The sequence below is a fragment of the Ursus arctos genome, unplaced genomic scaffold (assembly GCF_023065955.2).
Source record: "Ursus arctos isolate Adak ecotype North America unplaced genomic scaffold, UrsArc2.0 scaffold_20, whole genome shotgun sequence".
NCBI lineage: Eukaryota > Metazoa > Chordata > Mammalia > Carnivora > Ursidae > Ursus > Ursus arctos.
The window spans coordinates 52030344-52047952 of record NW_026622875.1 but is presented as its reverse complement, the minus strand read 5'-3'; the positions used below and the strand labels follow the sequence as shown (position 1 = coordinate 52047952).

The 17609-nt window shown below is 44.2% G+C and overlaps 1 protein-coding gene across 11 annotated transcripts in view; it reads left to right on the top strand.

Annotated features, from left to right (window-relative positions):
- Positions 1 to 17609, top strand: part of STAC (SH3 and cysteine rich domain) — a 147348-nt gene that overhangs the window by 84506 nt on the left and 45233 nt on the right. For 9 of the 11 annotated variants that reach the window (XM_057315907.1, XM_044383279.3, XM_026496698.4 and 6 more), the window contains 3 exons: positions 9585 to 9685; positions 11240 to 11321; positions 12624 to 12739. In XM_057315907.1, the coding sequence (XP_057171890.1) occupies positions 9585 to 9685; positions 11240 to 11321; positions 12624 to 12739 (299 nt within the window). The remainder of the gene's footprint in view (positions 1 to 9584; positions 9686 to 11239; positions 11322 to 12623; positions 12740 to 17609) is intronic. The other 2 variants (XM_044383281.3, XM_026496700.4) reach the window with 1 other exon arrangement.

The following is a 17609-nucleotide window of genomic DNA, read 5'->3' as shown; positions in this document are numbered from 1 at the left end:
AGTATGAATCTTATTATAAAAGATCAATGGAGAGAATTCTTCTATAAATAATACATTTCTTTAGTATTTGATGCTGTACTCATGTTTCAAAGGTATTTGAGGTAAAACTTTACAGAGCAAGGATCACCTTGCTTATTTGTAAACTGAGTGTGGGGATTTGGGTGTAGTACACACAGGAGAGTAGAATGTAGACTGTGCTCTATCTGGGTCATGCCTCATTGAATCCTGAGCTTGGAACATCCAGCTCAGCCTTAAGGAATCTGGAAATCGTGGCCTCAGAAAGCCACCATTTAGAGCTGCAGGTGATGCACTTTCTAGCCCTGTTACCATTTGCTTTTGCATGTTGAGTTGTGCTTACTAAAAAGAGGGCCCCTTGGTTTTTCCACTTCGTGCTCATGACGCCCTTTCTCAGATGGGGAGACTGAGGTCAGAGGACAGGTGCCCATCCAAGGTCTCAGAGCTAAGGACTAATATCTCAATCTTTTGATACCTTAAGTCCAACTTCTTCCACCTCGCTATGGTACATTCATGTATTATGTGTGCATGTCTTTGCACACATATCCAGATCAAACATACAAATATAAGACTATTTATGCGTGGAAGTTATATTAAGTTGTAGAACAGCTATCCTGCTTTTGTACTTTTGTATTCTTCCATTTATATTTCTCCACCTTGACTCCACTCCTCCTTTTAAAAAGAATCAACCAAGATGAGGACATTTATGACATCAGTGTCATTTTCAAAACAAAAATAAGTCCCCGAGTAAGTACATATGAAATAGCAGTGTACACTTATATTGGCTAATGCATTTGCAGCCTTGATTCCTAATGCATTATTGATCGCATGAGTAATTGCCAGCTTAGCGGGCTTGGCAATGTCTGCAATGGGAAAGACTCTGTATTTCCCACACTTTCCTTCTGCATGTATTTAAGAACAATGGAGCCTTTAATTCCTTATACATACTGTGACATGGACCCGCATCTCTGCAGTGGTGGCTCATCCAAAAAATTCCTGTTCACATCTGTCAGCTGTGAAAGCGCATCTGTTACCCTTCGCAAATATGATCAGAGTGCCTCTTCCAAAGAGGATGTTGGACAGGAACCATTGCTGACCCAGAATCTTCTCAGGGAAAACTTTGGTATCTAGAAACTCTTTGCTCATTCTCCTCCAACCTTCCAACCCTATCTTCAATGGCTGTGGTAACATACTTGTATTTTTATTCTATGATTATCATAAACAGTCAGAGCTGAGAGAATCATGCCTTTGTAATTTTTCCCTTTTAATTTCAATAGAAGAAATCCAGACCAGGTCAGGGTAGAGATCTGCCCATGTGCAGATGTCTGGCAGGAGGCAGTAGGGATGAGGGAAGAGAGCTAGGCTTCCAAGTTGTATAGACCAGGACCCTCGTCCCCATCTCTGTCCTCACTAGCTGTGTATACCTGGGCTTCAGTTCACTCTGTAACAATGAGAGAACAAAAATCCCCTACCTCACAGGACTATGTGGATAGATACAGGGAAAAAATTGCAGTATTGAGTTCCATAGCTAGTGAGTTATGTATTCACCCCAACTCAACATTCGTCCGTTCTTTTCCATCAAAATTATTGATTACCCCCGCCTTCTTCATTAAAATGATGCCTTGCTTATAACAGGTAACAAGTATTAATAAAATGAAGAAACATCCAGGAAACTGCATAACAGTGCACAAGACCTCGATAATTTTTAATTCCTTCCCGCTTTCTTTCCTTTCTGCAGAATCAGAGTGAGAATTCATTTCTGACTTCTAGTACAATGTTCTTTCATCTCAAGTGTGTGTGTGTGTGTGTGCGCGCGCACGCGAGTGTGTGTGTATTGACCACCAAACTCCTTCCATCTTAATTATGCTGATTTTTTCCTCCATTCATTTGTTTTTCTCTCAAGTCACCTCTGTCCATATGAGAAGAGAGAATCATGTTCAGTTACTCCATTTGGCTTAACTGGCTTCGTGTGGACTCACAGTCTTAAAGATCATCTCCACACCATTACTTGACATCAAAAAGAAGTCACATGTGAAAGTCATGGAAATACGTCCCATGTTCTGCATATATTATTTTTAATTCCACTATAGAGCATTGACTCTTCCAAATCATCCTGTTATTATTTAGATTTTGAAGCCACAGTTTTTAATAAAGAAGCCACCAAAGATACAGAATTGAAGCATTCCCATACTGGAAATCAGCATTCCACATGTGAGCATTCAGGCCATCATTTATATGGGTGCACTCAATTGTAAACTCATTGCACCAGTATAGGGAACCATGGCTGAGGTTACACCTACACACTCCTATAATCGGGCATGTTTAGGTATGGAGGCGCAGGCATTTCCAAGTTGTAGGTATGAGATGAACGCAATGATGGAAGTCTGAAGCATCTCTGCCAAGACAGCAGAGAGCTCAGAGACGCTGTAGTAGGTCATCTGGGAGGCGTCATGGGAGCTCATACCAGAAGGAGTTCTCAGAGGCCAGTGTAAGCTGTTAGCTGGGAGGAGTCCACAAGCAAAATGACATAAGTCAAGGGGCACGGCTCATCTGATTCCAGTCCAGATAGTTTTCAATATCTGCTCCAAGGAGAGTATGAAGAGCCAGTAGCAGAGACAGAGACAATGATTCCAAGAATCAGCTTTCAGCTCACTTCCTAGGTCAGGCAGGCATTGCATGGAACAGTATCTGGCCTGGATTGTAGGGCCACCCAGGACCTGGAGAGTTCTGAGTCCCAGCAAACCCAGATTCAGTCACATTGGAATATGGGTATGAAAAACAAGACCGTCCAGTGGGGGGCCCATACAGTGCAGATCTGCAGATAGAGTAGAATCCAGTAGTCACACAAGCCTCCAGGATTTGGGGCCACAAGGAGATATCTAGCTCTTTCCATAGAATGACGGGGATGTACCACCAGCATTCTCTTAGCCTGAGTGCTTCTCTGGCCCAGGCCTGGGTAAGCTTATCATTCCTTATGGACTGTAGTATACCAGCCAAGCACTTTTCTAGCAACAGAGGTTCCAGAGGTGAATTAACTACCTAGCGTCCCATGTCGAGAACCTGTTGTGACAGGTACTCTAGGAACAGTGAGGAAGCTGGGGAGAGTGATGGGTTCTGTATAATGGAAGGGGGGTGCAGGCAACTTTGGAGAATATTTAAAAGGGGTTCGAGATGAGAAGCTGTTTAGCAATTGAACAAGAAAGGCAGAAGAGGCTGTGTGAGCAACCCTTCAGAAGCCTAATCCAGCCACCCTTGCCAAGAACCACAAATGATCTAGGAAAACAAAGGAAGTCAAGGTGGAATATACTGAAAATGAGGCAAAGCAAGTGGGCAGGGGGTCACATCACAGAGGGCTTCTTAACAGATTCCCACATAATTCTGTCCCATCCCTTGTGTCAGTGTTCATTTGAGGGTAAAGGACCCATGGATAATGCTAGCTGCATTATTATGCCCATCTTTATTATCCAGCAGAGATTTTTTTGTTATAGCCTTTCGTTTAAAAATACTGTTATCTTTCTACTGTTTGCATAGTTTCTAACCCTTAAATGCCTCTGGTCTGTCCAGGCACCAAAAATTCACCTATTGCTTTTGGTCTCATCTCTCTGGCTTTGAGACCCTCCTGTAACATGGACTTTTGGTCCTCGGTGTGTCTGCACACTTTCAATACAGGCTTTCGCACAGTTTCCTCTCCCAGCCATGGCATGGCCCCCTGCATCAGCAGAGGGCAAAGGTGGCCCAGTATCTGAACCCATAAGAACAGGGGCTGGTATGTCCTTGAACTTTTTGACCTGTATTTACCTTTGAATTATTTATAGGTATTTTATGTAATCCAAGATATATTTATGGATCTATTTATAGATATTCTATTTATATATATATATAGTTCTAAATTTTTTAAGGTTTTTTTTCCCCAAATCATAGTAAAGAGTCTTTTTCATTACCTAAATTACGTTAATTTTAGGGGCGCCTGGGTGGCTCAGTCGTTAAGCATCTGCCTTCGGCTCAGGGTGTGATCCTGGCATTCTGGGATCAAGCCCCGCATCAGCCTCCTCTGCTGGGATCCTGCTTCTTCCTCTCCCACTCCCCTTGCTTGTGTTCCCACTCTCGCTGGCTGTCTCTCTGTGCATCAAATAAATAAATAAAATCTTTTAAAAAATAAAATAAAATAAATTACATTAATTTTTAAACAAATAAATTGTAGGAGTAATTCCATAGTTGGAGAATCTGGATGCAAACTAATTGTTAGTAACAATTACAACTGTTATTCTACACAAATTAATTTTTACTCATTCTCCATATTATTTTCCTGGTTAAGGGGTCTTAATTGTAAATGCTTGGTTTATTCTATTTCATCTTTAAGTGACATAATATGAAAATCGACTAAGCAATGCCTCAATGGCCAAATGTTACTAAAACAATTCTGGCCAACTGTTTTATAGATATATGTGATCAATTTTATTTTTCAAAAAAAGGAGCCTGTCATCCAATGTGGTTGATTAGCCATTGCATTGAGAAAAATCCCTTTTATATTTCTCCCAATATCTACATAGAGACTCCCTTATTCATAAGAGTTTCAACACTTGGTTCCTCTAGAGATGGCTCACTTATCCATAATGGTAAATGATAACATGCTCATAAAACAGCCCAGTGCCAGAAACACTCAGCATTGCCCTGATTTGCATTGATCCATTCCAAACTCCGTTTGAGTATCATAACTAACATTCTTATCAATTTTCCACTGTAACTCCTAGAACTATCTTAGATTTATCCCAGAAGTTCAAGTCCCAGGGAAGAACTGATGGTAATGTGATGAGCTAGCTCCATATTTTCCCTATATCTCCATAAAGCACAGACCACATCAATCCAAGGGGCTGATACAACCCAGCTTCCAGCAGCTTCATTTTTATTTGCTTTTTGCCACAGTAGGACATGAGAATAGTTTAAATATGGTACAGATGGTACTGAAAATACTTCAGTGGAAACTTTCTCATCCTATAACCATGACACTTATGAAAGGCAGCCACTTTCATCTTCTTTAATGTCTCTTCTGGTGTTTATTTCAATATTTCTAAATGTTGTGCTCTACTATTTATTGATTAATGAAACATTAATTGGCCTCTGGCTGTCACCTCTCCAACACCCCCTGCTTCTTCCCCTCTGCCTTGCTCTCGCCTTCCCACAAGAGGTACATACAGCACAATCTTTGTTGTTCCTTTGTCCTCATCTTCCCAAGTAGTTCTGTCACAATTTTGTGTGAACTTGATAGTCAGTGTATACACTATTGTGACTATTGCTAACTTCTGATTCAAATATTGTACTCAAGATCACATTTCTTTCCTTACACAGTTTTTATATTTCCTCAATTAGAAATCACCTTTTTAATTCTCTTGAATTTTTATGCACCTATAATTGTTTTTTTTTAATGCTTTCATGTATCTGTCAAATGCCATATCTATTACAGCATCCAAACCTGAAAAGCATCAATACACTTCTAAGTTACACTTTTCCCCCAGGGGTATGGCCTTACTTCATCTCGTAGCACCTGTCTAGAGCTACTTCAGAGCTATCACAGGGCATATCATTTACCTCTCCTCTGTGTCAATTCCTCTGTTGTGCACTGGATCCAGCAGTTTCCTCTTCCTTGATTTATTCCTTGATCTTTCTAAGGCACATTTTTCATTAGTGTTCTAAGAAAGGGTATGTGGAAAGCAAATATTTTGAATCCCTGACTATGTGTCTATTCTGCCTACATAATTGTTGGTAATTTGCCTGGGTATAAAATTGTAGGTTGGAAAGTCTTTTCTCTCAGAATTTTGAAATTCCACAATTTTTGAGAGTTCCTGATCTTCCTGTTTCCAAGTTGCTGTTGGAAAATCCAATCTCCCCTTTTTCTACTAAATTCCTTGCCATTCCTCCAGTTGCTTTCTGTCTTCTGATTATATGTTGAACTCTCTTCAGTGCTTGCCACTCTTCCCAGTAACCTTGTTATTTGGGGTTTATACCACTTTTTATTCTTGGGCTAACATTTTAGTGGGCTTTGGTATGAATAAAGGGGACTCTTGTCTGGCCAGTCCACCATGTTTACTCAAAGTCCAGTGACATCTTCATGCTTCTGAGTATTTAAATCCATGTGATCCCCTTTACATATATGTCAACACTATTACTGTTAGCAACCCTGGGAGAACTTAGAAGTATTGCCATTCGATGAGGAGACAGCTGAGGCTCCAGGAATGTTAGTAGCTTTCTTAGGTTTAAAGGGCCAGCATGAGACAGATTCTAATTTAAAATCATGTTTTTCCCACTCTTACTGAGGCATAAGGGTCACATTCAGTGATGCCTTTGTGATGGGGTTCACTAGTAATGGGTCAGACCATAGCTTTCCCATATCCTGCTACAGTAAACTAACACTACCAAGTGATGTGAATTATCCTATTCTCTGAACCACAGAATGCAGGCTTTCCTCTTCAGTCACTCCTGTTATTCCACAATAGAAATTGGAACACCTAAAACCAAATTATTGCTGGTGATCTGACTCATTCAAATAGTGGAGTATATTAGAACAGACAAGGAAAACAGAAATTACATTGTTCGGGTCTGAAGGAAAATATACCTTAATATATAATGGTGCTATTTCAAGTCCAACACACACTGAAATAACTCTTCTTTGAAGCTTTTACTCACATTCTCTCATAGGGCACAAATAGCATTCTCTAATTTGAAAACAAAGAAATAAATGATTGCTTTCAAAGTCTAGTGTTTAGAAGGCATTGCGGTAACCACTCTCAAAAAAAGGAAAAGAGCTTTTCCAACTAGTATTTATGAACAGGAAAACATAGCCAGTAATTTATGGTTTGTTTATATGTCACTTTGCCTTTCTGTGGTTATAAGAGCAGACACACTTTGTGCTAAATGATACCTCCTTGAAGGGAATCTTCAGGTAATACCTACTGAAGGGTTTGTGGATCTTTGTCCAGACAAGAGTTTGCCTGTGGCTTTTCCCAGCTGAATATCGTGTTCTTGTACTCCTTTTTTTAATCGTCTAATTACCCTCATTCATATCTTCATGTACCTTAACCCCAGTGAAGGGAGGAAGTTTTAGGCTCAAGCAGAGGGAACATAATACTAGGCAGGACCTAGTATCTGGACCTGGACCCTCTTCTTTTTTTTTTTTTTTAAAGATTTTATTTATTTGACAGAGAGAGAGACAGGCAGTGAGAGAGGAAACACAAGCAGGGGGAGTGGGAGAGGAAGAAGCATGCTCCCAGCGGAGGAGCCTGATACGGGGCTCGATCCCAGAACGCCGGGATCACGCCCTGAGCCGAAGGCAGACACTTAACAACTGAGCCACCCAGGTGCCCCTGGACCCTCTTCTGACCTGGACCCTCAGGCTTCTCATCTGTGGAATAAAATCATACCCACAGATGATCTTCAAGTCCTTTCTCAGCTCTTGAATGCTGCTTCTACACCATCAATGAATCAATTCCACTGAATTATCTCAGTTGGTCACCCCTGTTTCAGTCCATGTGTGGCTGTGAGAGAATTTGTTGGTTAATGTATTTAATACATATTTATTAGACATCATACTCAGAGCTGGGTACACAGTGGCAGATGAACAAACACAGCACTTAGCCTCATTGGGTTCACAGTCTAGGAGGAAAGGCATACAAAAACAAACTCTCGAATGAATAATTGTGGTAAATGTTGTGAAAAACAACAACGGAGTGCTGTAAGAAAGAATAATTTAAAAAAGATAATTTAGACAGGAAAGGGGGAATGTGGCCAAGAAAGCTTCGTGGGAGGAATGACAAGAAACCCAAAGGATGAGGATTGTCTAGCCAGATGAAGAGTGATAGAGACAACATTCCAGGCATTTAGGGCAGCATGTATGAAAGACCCTGAGGAATTAAAAAGCTTGTGCCTTCAGGGAATTCGCAGAAGACCGTGTGACTATAGTACATCGAACAAGGCTGTTGGCCTGAGATAGAGGCAAATATGAGCTCCCGCCAAATCATACAAAGCCTCCCCACCATGCTGAGCATTTTGTATAACCTCAGAAAGTCGGGGAGAACCTACTGAAAGCTGTTTACTCAAGAAAGAGAGGTGATTCAAGTTGTGTTTAAATGATTGTTCTGGTTACTGTGCATGCATTAGAGAAAGACAAAAACAGATAAACTAGTTCAATTAGGAATTAGTCTGGACAAGGGCCAATGGTGGTTTGGATGGTGGAGAAAAGGGTGGTTTTCACATATGATCTTGGGGTGTCCTTATTTTGCTTCTGTAGTCAGCCGTGTATGCAGCAGGATACCTGTGGCCTCATGTCTCCAGGTATATGTACATCTTAATGCCTATGAGACGTAGGGAGTCCCATTGCCTGTCCAGTGGTCTTCTTGGTCAGCATTCTTCATGTGGGTGTAGCCACAGCTCTGTGTCCCACAGACTCCAGGTGGGACCTAAAAGCCTAGCTTTTAAAATAACCTCCTTGAAGCTTCTCTAAGTAGGATTGAGTACAGAAGGTCCAACCCTTGTCACTGTGTGGGAGGAGCAGGATGAAAGGAATAAGACCTCAACAGCTCCACAAGGAAACCCTCTTCAACCCCCACCTTCCTCACTTTTCTAATGTGCTTGATGTGCTTGGTCATCTAAGAGCTACAAACTCCCATCTTGGCAGTCTATTTTTGCAAGCCTATGAGGGGCCTTCCAGCTCACTAGCTCTGTCTCACACCACTTGTCTTGGACCAAGTGGAGACAGAAAACATCCCATTCTGACATCCTCCCCTAGCCTCCCTCCAGCTGCTCTGTAGAACATGCATGCAGGTGGCCAGCACCTGTCCCATTCCCTAAAACCCCCCTGGTCCTGCCTTCTTGTTTGCCCCCCAGCACTGCTACCTTGAGCTTCACTGCAGCAGCACAGGGTCACCAAGGTGCCTCTCTCCTCTGCCTCCTTTGTTCCCACCACATCATGGCTCCTTGTCCCAGGAGGCTGCATGACTCCCTACAGCAATGCTCTCACAGCCACCCACCTTCTCCTCCTCTTCCACCAGGCAGGAGCTGGTGTTGGATCCAGCCTTCCATCCCCACTTTAAGTACCATCAGCCTCTCTCTCACACAGACCGTGCCATTCCCCCTTTATTGGCCATTTTCCTGGGAGTCTGTCCAACAGCTCAGCCTCTGTGAGAGGAACTCGGGTAAAAATGGGCAAAATTTCAGCACTTGCACTCCCTGGCAAGACATACAGAGGAGCAAAAATGGGTGGCTTCTATGAGGAGCAGAGAGAGTGTCATTTGCTAGCTTGAAATGAGTGAACAGTGACAAAGAGAAGGCTGAGATTTTCTGGAGTAATGAAGAGGAAAGGAGTAGAAATAAACCAAAGCTGGTAACTTAAGTGGTACTAGATGTGGGAGAAGGTTAAAGAATCTACCATAAGCTCTTGTCCATTTCGAAAGCTTCATGCTAAAGTCACAGAGAAGAATGACCTGGGTTTGGGGAGTAACCACTCTTTCAGGGACTTCATGCTACTCACCAGGTAAAGGCAAGCTGTATCCTAACCAAAGCTCACGCATGTCTGACAGGAGCAAACGCTAAGCATGGGCTGCGCTGCAAGGCCTGTAAGATGAGCATCCACCACAAGTGCATGGATGGCCTAGCACCCCAGCGGTGCATGGGCAAGCTGGTAAGGGCTGGTGCCAGGAGTGAACCCAGAACCCCTTGCCTGTCCAAACTCCTTCCCTGTGGCACCTTGATAGCCAGACACTAGGAAGGCAACCCCCAAATCCCTGGCCTACCAACCGGGCTTTTTTGTTGGCATAATGATCAAGCAGAAGAGGAGCTTTATCAACCTGAGAGATAAATGTTCCCCATGTGAAAAGGACTCCATGTCTTTAACAGGGTGACCAGCTTGTCCCAGGTTGGAACTTTTTCAGTTTTAGCACCGCAAGTCCCACATCCTGGGACTGTCCATGTTTTAAAGTAGAAAGTGAGGCATCCCAGGAATCCTCTCAGCCCAGAAAAATTGGGTGGCTGGTCACCTCAGTGCTAAATTGGCTGGCAGATCAGTGGATGTCACAAAGGAGAGAGAGTTTAACCACAGCCCTAAAAATTGAGAGAGTAATAAAAATCAACGCACCACTTTAAGAGATCATGGTGATCAAACCAAGGAAGGTCAGATGGCCCAGGTCCGTTCTAGGCTGGTCATAGCATGTTGGTAGCATGGGCTTCCGTACTGGTGCCACATGTGGATAAAAAGCAACCCAGAGCCCTTTTGAGGGTATTGATACTAGGATGGCCAAAGAACTGCCAAAGGGACCAAGAATGTCTACCCTGTAGATACTTAGGCTATGGCAGCTGCCTTCAAAATTTTAAGACCTGTCATACAGAAGAGGAATTCTCTCCCATTCTGTGGCTCCAGGGAAAAGACCTAGGATCAGTAGATACCAAGTCTTAACAAAAAGATGATATCACCAAAGACCTCCCTCCATGGTTAGTGAGGGCTCCCCCCACCTGCCCCCAGCATTGGCAGTGTTTAAAAAAAGGAAGATACCGCTTGCCAGGAACATTGGAGAGTATTCTGGAATTCCAGTAGGGGCCAGGCCACAAAGTTCCCTTCCAACACTGGGATATAGTAACTCAGGGTTCTTAGAGAGTTCATCTCCTTACTCTGATTGGCAATGTCCTCTTCTCTAAAACCCCTGCCTCACCTGTTCCCCTCCTCCTCCTCCAATGGTGATTCCCATAAGCCAAGGCAAAGACTGTGAGTGAGAGGTCAGAAAAACATGACAAAGTCTAGAACACAAGGCAAATGACTCTGGTAGGGCGGGGGGGGGGGGGGCTTGTCATATATACAAGGTCCTTTTGGCCTCCCTCTGAGGTCTGCTTCCCCTTGCCGAGGCATTTGTGGTGAAATAATGCACACCAGTCCATTTGTATCCTGGGAGATAATGAGGAGCCTAGACCAAGGGAAGCTGCTATAGTCAGCAGAAGGAGGAGAGGCAGGAAAGGGAAGGGAAGGGCTGGGGCTTGCTTTCTAGGTGGAGTGTAGCTTGCTTATTGCCACCTGCACTTCCCGCTCCCCCACTTCAGGGATAAATTCTAGGACAAGCCAGCATCTTCAAGGGCGACAGAGGGGTGCCCCTGGAGAAACCAGCTGGTATTATTTTCAGAGCTCTTGTGTGGTTTTCTCCATCTCTTCAGTGACATTAAGCCTTTCTCTTTCTCATTTTCTCTCCAGCCAAAGGGGTTTCGGCGTTACTACAGCTCCCCCTTGCTCATTCATGAACAGTTTGGATGCATTAAAGAAGTTATGCCCATCGGTGAGTTGGGACACTGATGGGTTGAGCTGGGTTTTGAGCAGCAATTAAGAGCTGTTGCTCTCTCAGGTGCATCTGGGTGGCTCAGTCGTTAAGCGTCTGCCTTCGGCTCAGGGCGTGATCCTGGCATTCTGGGATCGAGCCCCACATCAGGCTCCTCTGCTGGAAGCCTGCTTCTTCCTCTCCCACTCCCCCTGCTTGTGTTCCCTCTCTCGCTGGCTGTCTCTATCTCTGTCAAATAAATAAATAAAATCTTAAAAAAAAAAAAAAGAGCTGTTGCTCTCTCAGGACCATAGATCCAGTGGGCTATGTCTGTTCATCTGTCTGGTGGCTGACTGGGTTATGATTGTTTGCTTTGCTGCAGAGGAAACATAAGGAGGAGCAAATTCTCCTCTCCCCGATGAAGTTTGAAAAACACTCAAGTCCCAAAGGCTGCTGATATGCTCTACCACCCATCAGCAGAATGGCAGAGTGGAAAGAACGTGGAGCCTAGCATCCCACAGACCAGGCTCAGAGCCCAGCTTTCCCAATGACCCACTAAGTGTATGTCTGGACAAGTTACTCAACATGTCAGATCGTATAAATGAAGAACAGCAAAGGCTGCTTTTCATAATTGTTGCACAAAAATGTAAATTATAGACCAACGCTTGGAAGGAACTCTGTGAATATCAGTTTTTCTTTAATGAGGACAAAAAAATATCTTGTATTTATAGATATTTCTGGCTTGAATTTATTCTTTAACAATATATTTCAGTTTACTTCTATTTTTTTCTCCCTCTCTGAGAATCTGCACATCTCTTTTTGCCTTTGGAGGGGGGCAAGTTTTAAGCTGGAAAGCTTTTAAACAAATTCACTAAGTCTGGTAATGTCAAATTCTTTCAAAAACACTTGCCTCCTACTGCAAACCATGAGTCTCGCTCAAGGTTTCGTACCTTGGCAAGCAGAACCTCACACTAAAGGAAATAAAGCTGGTGCCTGGGCAGAACCTTGAAACTGGAGTCCTGGGGATAGATAACAAAAGAGGAAAACCAATAAATCAGGAAGCATCTGGGAGCAGAGAGCTCTGGATGTAAGTGGTGGGTGCACGGGAAGGACTTGGCCAATGGACGCATATTGTGGGGAGGTCCATCTTCCAGGAAAGCTTGACCACACACAGCTCCATTTTCCCAGGGGTTAGTGAGTCTGTGGCACAGAACCTTCCTCTCAAGTGCTGTTGACCCAGGAGGTGTGATAAATGCCTGTCTGCCTTCCTGATGGTGAGTAGAGGAAACCTGTCACTCAGATGATCTTTCTCTTCCATTGCAGCCTGTGGCAATAAGGTGGACCCTGTCTATGAGACCCTCCGCTTCGGCACCTCCCTGGCCCAGAGGACGAAGAAGGGCAGCTCCGGCAGTGGCTCTGATTCGCCTCACAGAACCTCTGTAATTATCCTCTTCCTCCCTCAGTCCACCTGCAGTGCTCTGCAGAGGGCAGGCCCCAGGCACTGTAGCACAAGGAGTTCCCCATAAATGCATTGTGAGGGCAGGTCTTTGGGAGTCAGCCAGCTTCTGAAGGGAAATCCCACCTCACGAAAGGTGAACTTCCTGTTCGTTGCCAACACCTAGGGATCATCTTACTTTCATCCTCAAAGACCATGCTCTTGCCTCATGCTCCTCGACTCTCCATATACTCACCCTCCCTGGCCTCCCAACAATATTCCATCACATGGCAGTCAACGCAGAAAGGTTTCACCCAGTGACAGAAGCAGGGAAGTCCCAGCTGTGGCCAGTTCTCCTTCCAGCTACACCCCAGTTCAAGAATACAGCTCTTTCTCACATTTTTTCAATCTTTTCTCTATAAGACAAGATACTCCCCTTGGTTTCACACAAAAGCTGCCATCCCCAGGAGGCACTGGACCTACGAATTAGCGGGGCTTGTCTCCATGGGACACTCATCCTCCAGACACCTCTCCCACGTTTTATTTGGTCTAAAATAATTGCCCCGTGCATCCCTGTGACATGCTCTCATCATCCTATCTCTGGCTGTCCCAATCAGAATTTCTATAAATGCCCCATGATGCCACACAACTCTGCCACTCATGCTGAAGGCCACCATCCCTCCTACAGAGACAAGGACCTTCCAGCTGATGTTGCCAAATAGGATGGCTTGCACCCAGTTACTGGTTCTATTGTTGCAGCCCCTATTAGAATGGGGACATCAGTGCAAAGCACAGATGAGCCGCCAGGTGGTTTGCCCAGCCAGGTCCTATCAACGTCAAGTGATTAGGGTGGATCATGGGAGAAGGGAGAGGTGCATACCCATCGGAGGGGTTCTCAGGGGCTGAGTCAAAGCAGCACCCTCAATAGGTACTGGTCAATCCACAGGATAATCGAGATGTTGTGTGGATAGATATGTAGGTCAGATGGGTGAGTAGGTTGGTTTGAAGGTCCTCTGATTGATGCCACATGGTTATCCTAAATGCCACTTTTTTTTTAAAGATTTTATTTATTATTTGAGAGGGAGCATGAGCAGCAGGGAGGGAGAAGCAGATTCCCCGCTGAGCAGGGAGCCTGATGTGAGGCTTGATCTCAGGACCCTGAGATCATAACCTGAGCTGAAGGCAGATGCTTAATCAACTGAGCCACCCAGGCACCCCTAGATGCCACCTTTAAACTCACTGAAAGCCCTGTTCGTCATGCATCCCCTAACTTCTAAGAAGGAAGAACCAAAACTTGTTGTCGTCTTTTTCCTTGCTGACCCTAAAATTGATGTCAATTAGTTCTCTCTTTTATTCGGTTAGCAAACCATGAATTAAGTGCCTGCAGTTCACCAGTACTGTAGCGGACACAGAAGAAGGGGAGGGCATGACTCCTTACCCTCGGAATTCACCACTTATTCCAGAAGACGAAAGCAGTAGAACACAAAGCAGATGATGGTGCCATCATTTGGCACTTTTTAGGAGTACACTTTTATATGTCTTGTACTATTTGTATTAAGAATAGGATCATCACATACATGTTTAGAGTATTATTATGGCTATATCATAGGAGCACTGCAGGATTTCAGAGTAAAGAAGGAAAATGTTTCAGTAGACATTGCCCTCAAACCAGTGCAGGTATAAGTTGTGACATTTTAAGGTACCTGATCCTGATGATCTCCCTAGGGAGGCTATGCATCAAACTGGCAGTCCCGATGAAAATGTTGGTTCTGACGACATGGGTTGGATGATAATAAGAGTATAAGTGAATTTTCTAGCACAGAGCCTGGCACTCAATAAATGGAAGTTGCTGATGTTTTGTTTTCATTTAGCATTTAGCCCTTGGCTGGGTTTTCTTTGAATTTGAGTTATGACAAAGTGAAACAAGGGTATAATCCATTAGAAAGGTAAATGTGTTCTCTGAGAAGGACATTTCCCAGGCCATTCCTCAATGCGGCCCATTCTTGGGCTCTATAAGAGGCTGGACTCACTCCAGGGTTCCACCTTGCTGTCCTGCTCAGCCCGTCTCCTCTCATGTGTCTTCCAGCCACTCCTTAAGTCAGGGATGTTCCCAGGGCTCTGCTCTGCCTTGGTCTTCCTGTGCTACTGGCTCTTCCTGATTATCATATTCACATTCCTCTGGTCCAAACACGTGTCCAGGCTAATGACTCCTTAGATACTTCTAGTCCTAACCTCCACATAGGTCCTACAGATATCTCTAAATCACCATGTGCAAGCTCAAATGATACTCCCCTGGCAATTGGGTCCTCTAACCCAGAATCAGAAATGTGTATCAAAAGGGCCCTTCATCTCTGTCCCCGATGCTGGAGGTTTGAATCTCATCATCTCTCACCCAGGTTATTTCAAAGGAATAGCTGTGTTCCCCTCTTCCTTTTGAGTCTACTCTTAGCAATACCTCCAGATTTATCATATCTTAAAGAAAGACCTTGTGCAGTTTTCCAAATCGAAACACTGTATTGACTTGCTTATGCCCGAACAACGATGCGTAAACTCCAACATGGCATGTGAGGCCTGTCACTGCCCTGAAGACCCACCTTCCCTTGAACACACTAAGCTCTCTGACATCTTTGTGCCTTAGGACATGCTGTTTCCTCAGTTGAAGTTCTTTAAGACCAGCTTGGTTTTTACACAAACCAGGAAGAGTTCTCAGACTCCCCCAAGCATGATGAGTTGCTCCTCCCACAGGCCTTCAAAAAATCTCTTTCTTATGGGATAGAGATGATTTCAATGTAATTTTCTGCTTTTGCCTCTCTTTCCTGAACTAGATACTGAGTGACTATACACCAGGACCCTGTTCCCTATTCATCTCATTATACCAGGACTGGCACCTAGTGGGTGCCCAAGAAATGCTTGAAGAGTGAGGAAGAAGTAACAGGGGTTCTTAAAGACTGACTTCAGAACCCTCAAAATTGACCTGACCTTTTGTTTCTCCTGCCCCCAGTCCCATGCACACTTTGTAGCTCTCTGGACCTCTATGATCTGCCCAGTTGCTGGGCCTTGCCCCCATCTTGTTTCTACCTCTATGCAGACAACATCTCTCTTCCGGGTCTGGGTTGGGTACCCCTTCCCTGGGCACCCATAGCAACCAATTCATCAATCATAGTGATTTGCAGATTGCTTGTTATTTTTCACTTTTGTGTTTCACTTTTTTCTCTTTCCTTTAGTTTCCTCCCCAACTAGATGAAGCTGCTCAAACATAAGGACGCTTGGTTCCCTTCTTATTTCTGTTGCTTTATACCAGTGATTCTCAAACTTTGGTGGGGATCTGGATCCACAGAAGAGCTTTGTAAAAATGTCAAGATCAAGGCCCTGTCCTACTACAACAAGCCAGGCCGTCCCTGTGCTTGATTAGCTCTCCAGGTGATTCTGACCCCCACTGAAGTTTGAGAACCACTGATCTGTAGATCAGGTCCTTAACCCCACGTACCACCTTACATCTTCTTTCGTAGGAGCCTGAGGAGGGCCATCGTTTCCCCCAGGGCCACGTAGAGCTGGCTGTCAGCCTATAGCCATCACCCCTTACAAATCAAAACTACGTGCCCAAAAGAAAAACACAAGCTGCTCTGACCACTTGCCCAGCGTGCTGAATGGGTCTTTCTCAAGTCTCTGGGGAGAGCCAGTATATCCTCAGTCCGTTTCCAGTGCCTGCGTCTCCCATGCTCATCTGAGACCGGCATTCATGGAAAGGCAAATGGAGAGCCAACCTAGGGAGGCAAGAGCAGAGAGGGGGCTCCCCAGGGTTGGCCCTGAGGTACCCACCTGGCAGCAGATGGCTGCCCCTGCATCCTGAGCTGTGCTGATCTCATAATGAGGAGAAGTCCTCACCCCCTCCGCAGCAGACAATGACCACGTTAGCCTCCACAGTTTGTTCTCATGGTAGAAGCAGCAAGAACGTCAGAGAGACAATTTAAGGATGTCCAGTTTGCTTTTCTGTCTGAAATGGTTTTGTTTCTATCCGTGTCTGGCCCCTACAGACTGGTTCTCGGGGCAGAAGACACGGTTTTCTGAATGTCAATAAGGTATCCATTCATCACAGTCCTTTTAAACTTCCTGACACTGGTTCTATCAGTAAATATTCTCAGAATTGTGCTGTGTGAAGGCATTGTTCTCAGGGCTGCAGGGAGACAAAGACAAATCAAATTGTACTTAAATGTCTGTCACTTCACTCTTTCCCCAGAGTCCCACTTGCTTCAATGAAGAAAACAGAAACAATTGATTGGTACTTTAAAATGATTTTGCTTCCTTCCTGCAGGGTCAGATGGTAATGAACTTCAGCCGCTTGCCATTCTAGCAGTTTTGTTAGGTCCTAAAGCTCACATATTCCCATGTTGCAAACTCTGTCCCACACGTTTGTTTTCTTCCAGGGCTGTCGGGGCATTGGCTTTACGTTGTTGGGAAGTCACTGCCTGGCTGTTTCTAAACCGTTATGTTTCTTTTAATGTGTTTTCAAATATTCTGGAATATAAAAGGCTGGATGGCTTTGGGAAGGCCAGCAGAAACCAAATTCAAAAACCTTCTGGGAGTCAGTTGGCTAGTTTATGAATAATCTTCAATTTTGTAAGATTAAATTAACATAATAATAGCAACTTTTGTTCAGAAATAGTGAGCTTCAAAGGAGCAGGGTATAAGTGACTTAGAAACCCTGTGACCTTTGTTTTTTTTCTTCTTTCTGATGTGTCATGAAAGTAAGAATGGCTGGGGAGAATCTTAAAGGCAGATCATAACAAAAATCAGTCTCTAGAGGGTGGTGCTAAAGTGCGCTGGAAGGCTAGGAAGACAAATTTGTTCCTCTGAAATAAGATATAAACAAATTG